This window comes from Enhydra lutris, unplaced genomic scaffold (assembly GCF_002288905.1).
Source record: "Enhydra lutris kenyoni isolate GAN:26980312 unplaced genomic scaffold, ASM228890v2 scaffoldscaffold27, whole genome shotgun sequence".
In the NCBI taxonomy this organism is placed as follows: Eukaryota; Metazoa; Chordata; class Mammalia; order Carnivora; family Mustelidae; genus Enhydra; species Enhydra lutris.
In genome coordinates, this window is record NW_019154111.1 from 4,997,279 (window position 1) to 5,006,207 (window position 8,929).

The 8,929-nt window shown below is 48.8% G+C and overlaps 1 protein-coding gene across 1 annotated transcript; it reads left to right on the forward strand.

Moving 5' to 3' along the window:
• The first annotated feature begins 840 nt into the window (after positions 1-840).
• LOC111152097 (zinc finger CCCH-type containing, antiviral 1 like) lies at positions 841-8,676 on the forward strand. The gene is made up of 4 exons (XM_022510402.1): positions 841-1,211; positions 2,234-2,369; positions 5,760-6,018; positions 7,817-8,676. The coding sequence occupies exons 1-4, from the start codon at positions 841-843 to the stop codon at positions 7,969-7,971; spliced, it is 921 nt and encodes a 306-aa protein (XP_022366110.1). The 3' UTR covers positions 7,972-8,676.
• The last annotated feature ends 253 nt before the right edge of the window (positions 8,677-8,929 follow it).

The window sequence follows — 8,929 nt, forward strand, 5'->3', positions numbered from 1 at the left end:
GTTTAACATTTTCTCATACTATTAGATAAGTAAAAGCAACAGATTAAATTGTAAGGACATTTTATTTAAATATCATCAATTGAGCATATTTTTTGTTTAGAGATTGTATTTATTTGACGGAGAGAGAAAGAGCAGGAGCAGGGGGAGGGGCAGAGGGAGAGGGAGAAACTGCGAGTCCCCACCCAGCAGGGAGCCCGATGTGGGACGAGATCCCAGGATCCCCAGATCATCACCCCGGAGGAAGGCAGATGCTGAACCGACTGAGCCCTCCAGGCGCCCCAGTGGAGCATGACTAACGAAGTCACTCATGAGAGCGTTTGCATCCTAAATCTTCCAAATCCAGGCTGTGTAGCTCACACTTACATCGTCTCAGGTCCAACTGGTCAACCTTCCAAGGCCTCGACGCCACCTGCGGCTCGTAGCTGACTGAATCCTTCCCCCTCAACTCCCTCTGACGCCCCAGCCCGCCCCTTCCACCTCGTCACCTGTTTCATCTCCGCAGAACTTACGGGCACCCCGATTCTCTCCTTTGCTGGCGTGTCACGACTCCCCCACTGTCCACGTCTCTCCCGGCCAGGACCCCCCGCCCTTGACCCGGGGCCGGCACAGAGCAGGCGCTCGGCCAATACAGTCCCCCCACTCCCACGGCCGCGCCCGGGGTGTCCCCAGGTCCCCCTCCGCCGCCCGCCCCCGAGCGCCCCTCAGCCGCCGCGGCCGCCGCCGTCGCCGCGGCGCGCCCTCCCCCTCTCGGCCGGGTCGGGCCGGGGAGCTCCGGGTCGGAGTCGTGGACGTGACTGGGAGGAGTCTGCCCGCCTCAGGTTTCCGCGCTCGGCCGCGGCCATGGCGGAGCCCACCGTGTGCTCCTTCCTCACCAAGGTGCTGTGCGCCAACGGCGGCCGCATGTTCCTGCAGGACCTGCGCGGCAACGTGGAGCTGTCGGAGGCCCGGCTCCGGGACGTGCTGCGCCAGGCCGGGCCCGACCGCTTCCTGCTGCAGGAGGTGGAGATGAGGGAGGGCCTCTGGGACGCCGAGGCCGAGGTGGCGGCCGGCGCGGGCGGCGGCGGCGGCGGCGGCCCCAGCGCCTGGCGGGTGGTGGCCGTGTCCTCGGTGCGCCTCTGCGCCCGCTACCAGCGCGGCGAGTGCCAGGCCTGCGACCAGCTGCACCTCTGCCGCCGCCACATGCTGGGCAAGTGCCCGAACCGCGACTGCTGGTGAGGCGGGCGGTGGGGCGGGCGGCGGGGGCGGCGGCGCGGGGCGGTCACCGCGCGAGGGGCCGCGGGCCTGACGCGCCCGGTGGGAAGCGGGACCCCCGAGAAGTGAGAACAGGGCTGGTTGGGTCGGGGCTGCAACCCCGCACCCCTCTCCGCCCCCACCGAGGGCGGCAGGGAAGCCTCGCGAAGGGGCCGCGAGGGTCCTCCAGGCGAGGCCTCCCCGGAGCTTCCAGCTCCCCTAGCGAGCGAGGCCCAGAGCGAGGCCCAGAGCGAGGCCCAGAGCGAGGCCCAGAGCCGTCGCAGTCTGGATTTCTCCACTGCTGCTCGCCCTCGGATTTCAGTCCCTGCCCGCAGGGTCCTCCGCACCTCGGCGGGGAAATCAGGACCGTGGCTTTGGAGTTCATTTACTCCAGGGGTCCCACTGGGGGCTTCCTGCGGGCCCATGAGGTCCGTGGGCCCTTTATGGAGGGTGCCCTTTCTTTCCACGCGTAACCTCAAAGTTTTACCGCAGCGAGTCTGTGCGCTCCAGGTTTAGAAAGCCTGATCTAGAACCATCCCCCAGGAAACTGAGGGCTGGGTGGTTTGGGCGAGGTGTTACAAGGCCGCCTCCTGTCTCTCTAGGCGTCCTTGGTTTTACTCAAGCTCCCCAAAGCCGGGGTGTGGGCCCGCTTTCCTCCTAACGTCGGTGGACTGTGGGGGTGGCCAGTTGTTTGGGGTGGAGAAGGCAAGTGCACCCCCCTTCAGAACAACAGATGGCATCCTCTGCCAAGGCCGGTGCCTGGGGGGAGGGGGTACCTTTGGCTTTAAAGCATCCAGACTTAAAATGAAAATGACCTTGGGAGAAGAGATGCTTCAACTCAGCTGTCTTATTATCCATGCTTACTTATTAGGATATAGTATCTGTGGGGTCATGGAAACTTGTTTAACTTCCATGTGAGTTGAAAGCAACCGGAGGCAAGGAATTTGGGGGACCAGCCCCTTCTTCATCTGGGGCCCTGAGCCAGAGCTCTGTGTTCTCCTAGGTCTACCTGCACCCTTTCCCATGACATCCACACACCTGTCAACATCCAAGTACTGAAAAACCATGGGCTTTTTGGCCTCAATGAGGCCCAGCTTCGGATCCTGCTTTTACAGAATGACCCGTGCCTTTTACCAGAGGTGAGTTACTAAGAGTTCGCCCTCATGTTGTCTGCCGGATGGAGGAACTCACCAGAGAACATCAGAGGTCTGCTTACAGAGGGCAGCAGGTGTGTAGGTGGAGGTAATGGTGCAGGGCCGACCTCTGTGGGGTCATTTTACCAGTGATTTTACCAGGCTTTGATACGCAGGGAGTAATGGACACATGTGATAAAGAAATGATGGTAATAGCTATTGGGTTTTTTTTTTTTTTATTGTTTACTGAATGCTAAGCCATCCATATACCTCAGCTCATTAATAATGTGTCCCCATTTTACAGGTGAGGAAACTGAGGTTCAGATACATTAAATTGCCCCAGGTCACATAGTACATGGCAGATTTGAATTTAGGTCTGTCTGTGAAACTGGTGTTTTGCAAATTGCCTGTGTATGCTTTTGCCTATGTTGAGGCATTTGTCTTTTTCTATTTATAAGATGTCTTTAATGATACCAGTCCCTTTTGTGGTCACATTTGTTGTAAGTATGTCCCCCCATTTACTTTTTTGGGGCTTTAGGTATTAATTGTTTTGAAATGATTTGAAAGCTCCACATGCCTCACAAGTCCTATTAGAATTGCTATCCTGGTGAAATTAGCATGTTTGTATCTGTTTAGCTATACATGAAGAATTTTCTTTAAAGATTTATTTATTTATTTTAGAGCAGGGGGAGGGGCAAACGGAGAGGGAGAGAGCATCTCAAGCAGACTCTGCACTGAGCCTGAAGCCCAGTATGGAGCTCGCTTTCATGACCCTGAGATCAGGGCTTGAGCCAAAACCAAGAGTTGGATGCACAACTGACTGAGCCACCCAGGCGCCCCTACACGAAGAATTTTTAAAAACAAAATAGTAGGAATCCCAGAAGAAAATATTACAAGAGCCCACCAGCTGAAAGAATCTTCTGCTCTAGCACAGTGATGCTATCTCAGACACTCAAGTTGCCAGGAGAGCAGTGGGAAGAAGGGAGGCTGTTGGGAAAATCGAGGGTAGTTTGTGACTGTGGTCCCTGTTAATGCTAAGGTATTTCAGGCCCTGGAAGGGAAGGGAGTCACAAGGCTGGAGGAGTGAGCTGGAGCCTTAGGGTCAGAGGGCAGCAGGACAGCAGAATCCATAAAGAAAAGGCAGCACCAGAGTTAGCCTTAAGAGCTAAGAGTTTGTTCTTGATATCCATGTCTTTTCTCATTTCTTCGGACTTTGAAGCCAGGCTTGGTCAGTCATGGTTATCATAAACCGATACGTTCCAACCATCCTGCCAAAAGGACTCCAAGCAGCAGCCGGAGGAAGTTATTGGCAGGGAGGGAGAGGAGTCTGGTCTGGTCCTTCCTCTCTCAAAGAGAAGGGTCAGTGACACTTTTAGTAGTTACAACCTTTTAGTTTTTAAGATATTGTTTAACTTGCAGACGTTTAGCATCATTACGTTGTTTAACTTATTGGACGCTTTTCTTTATGGCTTCTCCCTACTGTCCCGGTTCAGCCTCATCTTGTCATGTCAGACTACTGCCGTGTTCTGTGAGCAGCCAGTGGGTTGGCTGCACTTACAGCAGGAGCCCACCCCTGGTCCTGTCACCCAGGACTGGAGATGTATGTCATGTGGCACACAGCGTGGCCGCTTAGGTAGCAGGGACCATGGACAAGCACAGTGAATGAGGCAGGAATGGTGTCTCACATCTCCGGTATGAAAATGCCCCATGACCCTTTCCCATCATTCTCCGAAAGATACAGTATGTAATACAGATATACCCTTAGTAAAAAGACGGTAGGGACAAACATTGTGATCTTGTGATTTATAATGAGAAATATAACATATTTGGTCTTCATTCCCTCCTGGCAAAGAATTCCTCAAACCCTTGGAATTTCCTAAACGATGAGGGCTATAATAGTGTCTTGTTGTTAAGTTAATGGTGAGTTTTTGGAAAGCCCCTAGGTAACCTAAGGATGGAAGCTGGTTGTCAGGAGAACCAATCTTGTGATTAGACAGTTGTAACTTTTATCCCTCTGCCCCCCCACTCTCCCATCTCCTGGGAGTGTAGAAGGGCTGGGGATTGAGTTCATTCACCAGTGGCCAGTGTGATTTAACCTATCATGCCTATGTTATGAAGCTTCCGTAAAAACCCGAAAGGACAGACTTTCAGAGAGCTTCTAGGTTGGTGAGCACATGGGGGTGCTGGGAGAGTGGGATCCCAGGAGAGGTCATGGCAGCTCCACACCTTTCTCCCCCATACCTTCCTCTGTGCATCTCTCCCATCTGCATGTTCCTGAGTTATATCCTTTTATAATAAACTGGTCATCTAGTAAGTAAACCATTTCTCTGAGTTCTGTGAACTGTTCTAGCACATTAATCTAACAGAGGAGTAGGTGGTGAGAACCTTTATAGCAGTTCAGCCAGTAAGCAGATGGCAGCCTCGACCCGCGATGGGCGTCTGAAATGGGGGCAGCCTGGTGGGGCCTGAGCTCTTAGCCTATGGGATCTGACTTTATCGCCAGGTAGACAATATTAAGATTGAATTAAAATTTATGGGACACCTGGTCATTGTTCACTGAGAATTACTTGGTGGTGTTGAAAGAAACACACATTGGAAATATGTACAATGTGATGTAGATACATTTGAAAACTTCAATGAAATGGATACATTTCTAGAAAAAATATAGCCCATCAAGACTGATTGAAGGTAGGCCTGGGTGGCTCATCGGTTAAGCGTCTGCCTTTGGCTCAGGTCATGATCTGGGGATTGAGCCTTGCATTAGGCTCCTTGCTCAGTGGGAAGCCTGCTTCTCCCTCTCCCTCTGCTTGCTGCTCCCCCTCTCCTGCTTGTGCTCTTTCTTTGTCAAATAAAAATCTTTTTTAAATCTTTAAAAAAACCCAAACTGATTCAAGAAAAAGTAGAAAGCCAGAATGGTCTTTATTTTTGAACAACAGAAGCATTAAGATGAAAATTTCAAAACACCCTGAAACTAGAGTATTAGTTAAAAAGTCTTATACAAGAAAACATTAGGCTCATAAAGTTTTATTGTTGAACTCTATCAAATCTTTAAGGAAAGGATTATTTTGATTTGGGGACTAGGTCTAGGGTTCTCCTCTTCTTGATCTCCTATGCATTCTGAAATCAGTATCATACTGTTTAAGTAGTTTGTATTTTAATATATGATGGTACAAGACTCTATGCCCATTACCCTTTTTTTCAGAATTATTTCTTGGGGTGCCTGGTTGGCTCAGTGGGTGGAGCATGCAACTCAGTCTCAGGGTTGTGAGTTTGAGTCCCATGCTGGGTGTAAAGATTACTTAAAAATTAAAAAAAATTTTTTTTTTTCTTCAATCAATTGCCTTAAGAAATGTAGTGAAAACAAATGTGTTAAGTGTTGCTTCATTTCTGGACCAGGTCTGTTTATTGTACAACAAAGGTGAAGCACTTTATGGCTACTGCAACCTCAAGGATAAATGCAACAAGTTTCACGTGTGCAAATCCTTTGTCAGAGGGGAGTGCAGACTTCAGAAATGCAAACGGTCCCATCAGCTCATTCATGCCACAGCCCTGCAGCTGCTGCAGGACCAAGGACTGAATATTCCAAGCGTTGTGAATTTTCAGATCATCTCTACCTACAAGCACATGAAGCTGCACAAGATGCTTGAAAGTCAAGGTGAGACCATCAGAGGGAGACAGAGCACTAGCACATGTTGTTTTGACCTGGAAGTCAGTGTAGGGGGTGGGAGCTCATGCTCTGTCCTTGGGGAAACAGAACCACCAACATTTTAGAATAGAAAACTTGGTTCTAACCAAAGGAGGGAAGGGATGGAGTTTATTTTCAGCGCTGACAACCAATAGCACCTGCCCAAGGGTTTGAACAGTGTTGCTCCTTGCTAAGCTGGGGGCCAGGAAGTAGCTACAATAGTCCTCACAGCTTTGTTAGGAAGAAAGAGGAGGGAGGTGGGCCAGTGGACAAGAAAGGGAAGGAAGACATAGGAATAGCTTTCTTTTATTAAATTTGAATTAAAGCGTTTTCTTCTTCTTTCTTTGTTTTTCTTGAGATAATTAACATATAACATTTTGTAAGTTTCAGATGTACAGCATGGTTCGATATTTGTATACATGGCAAAGTGATCTCAGTAAGTTGAGCTAACATCTGTCACCGTCCATAGTTACACAATTTTTCTTGTAATGAGAACTTCTAAGAAAGTATTTTCTTTGGGGGCACCTGGGTGGTGCAGTTGGCTGAGCGTCTGGTTTTGGCTAGGTGGTGTCTCAGGGTCATGTGGTCCAGCTCCGTGTTCAGGCTCCACATGCAGTGCAGAGTCCACTTGGGATTCTCTCTCCCTCTGTCCCTGCTGCTCACGCTCACTCTCTTGCTGAAATAAATAAATAAATCTTAAAAAAAAAAAGTATTTTCTTTTTCAGTTGTTAAGAAATTTTAACCATATGACAGAAAAATTTGGAAAATAGAGAGTAGAGATGTAAGTTGCCTATGATTCTACTCTCTCTATCCATAATCATTAGTACCATTTAACGTCAGGCCCTTCCCTCCTGTTACTCTACAAATACTGGTCCATTTGTGGTCGTAGTATGCATTAGTATCTAAATTTTCACTTTACACAACATCATAAACATCTTCCCATATTGCTACATAGTCTCTCATTTTTTAAGGTCTGCCGACTGTGGTCTGGTGTACTTTTAATTACAGTGCATTCAGGTTGCTTAACTTACTAGATTTGCTTATAGCTCAAAATCTGTTTCAGTGGGAGGTAGGCTTAGGGGAATTGTTGATGGGAAAACCACATCAGGAAAGCCAATATCTCTAAGCTTTTGATATGTTTTATTTTACTTTTTCTTTTTTTTTTTAAGATTTTATTTATTTATTTGACAGATTGAGAGAGAGAGGGAGCAAAAGCAGGGGGAGCTGCAGGCAGAGAAAGAAGGAGAAGCAGACTCCCCGCTGAGCAGGGAGCCTGATGCGGGGCTCCATCCTAGGACCCTGGGATCATGACCTGAGCTGAAGGCAGATGCTTAACTGACTGAGCCACCCAGGCGCCCCTCAATATGGAATTTTCTTATGTTGGGATGGTAGTGACTGACTTCCTGCACAGGTGGTCTGGAGGGAGTATAGGAGGCTGTCTAGGGGACCCCAAATGGTGGCAGGAATTGTCTATACTGTCACAGGGCCTGTCATTACCTTCCTCTGGTCTTCTTTAGTGGGTCTCTCATAACTGAAGTCACTTTTAGCTGAAGTCACTGAAATAGTGACTTTCTGCTCTGTGTGTGTGTGTGTGTGTGTGTGTGTGTGTGTGTAAAATAAATCCAGAAGACACAAAACTCTCTAAATTCAGTGTTGGGACTTTTGTCTGAGATCTGATTAGCAGGGCTGATGCTGCTGACATAAAATGAAATTGAGAGCCATAAAAGGGGTGTCTCAGGAAAGCTCATCTCTCTCCTCTTCTTTTTAGGTAATGCCGCTTCTCCTGCTGAGTATTCCCAGGGCCTCGAGAAGCCAGGCGGACATATGGCTGGCGCTGCAGAGGCCGGTCCTGTGGCTCCTGTCCCTGCTCCGTCAGCCAAGAAGCCACACGCAGGGAAACCGGAAAGGATGTCCGTGAAATAAGATGCTTCCAGTCAGAAGGTCTGAAAACAAAGCTTCTGTTGAGCTTTATTTCTAAGTTCCTTCGTGTAATCACTTATCAATAACGGTCATAGTAATACCTACCTCACGTGTTGCTGTAAAGATTAAAGATGACAGAGAAGGGGAGAGCATCAGGTTGCGTGGATGACATTGGGGATGGGTGGTTGGGATGTGGTGGGACGTGGAGCAGGCAGAGAGGGGAGAACGTGAGTACGGTTGGGGTCAGTCCAGGGCTAACTCTGAAGATGCCAGATTCTGCCTGTAGTCCCTGACAGGTCCCCTAGGCTGGCGGGAGCTCCAAGAGGAGCGGGTTTTGGCTGCCTTGCTCCATGACCCAGCCAGTGTTTTTCTGCACCCACGTACACGGTTTACATAGTGGTTGTCAGAGACCATATACGGACACTTAGTCCTCTTGTTCTTTCTTAACGTTTCATAAGCCTCTTTCCCTATTCACATTTTATCATATATAATCATTTTTATGCACAGATACACTAACGTATAGTCGTTTACTTAACGACTTCCCTTATTCTGGATGTTTCCGTTCTTTCTAACAAATTTTGAATGGAACTCTTTTCCTCAAATCCTCGCAATATTGAATTTTTAAATGTATTCTTTTGCTTAGCTTGTTGGTGCTAAATGATACTGCCTTTTGATTTGCATTTCTTTAAGTATATGCAAGGGAATATTTTTCCAGTGTGTGTGCTTTCTGTGTGTGTGTGTGTGTGTGTGTGTGTGTGTGTGTGTGTGTGTGTGCATTTTGTGCCTGCCCTCCTGGGGCTGATGTGGGATGGCGTTTAATTAGGTTCCTTAATTTTCATGAAAGGATATCAGTCGTACCGTGCTCACATGATACCCAGCTCTCCTGGGTCCATCCCTCAGCCGTACCACAAAGTGTATAACTGTCGAGTGCTCACCAAAGATTTCTACCTCACTGTGTCTA

Excerpts from the sequence above, each read along its gene's own strand:
- LOC111152097 (XM_022510402.1), top strand. The coding sequence starts at position 841 with ATGGCGGAGCCCACCGTGTGCTCCTTCCTCACCAAGGTGCTGTGCGCC. Across the intron at positions 1,212-2,233 it reads TGCCCGAACCGCGACTGCTG|GTCTACCTGCACCCTTTCCC; the intron begins GTGAGGCGGGCG and ends GTGTTCTCCTAG. Across the intron at positions 2,370-5,759 it reads ACCCGTGCCTTTTACCAGAG|GTCTGTTTATTGTACAACAA; the intron begins GTGAGTTACTAA and ends TTTCTGGACCAG.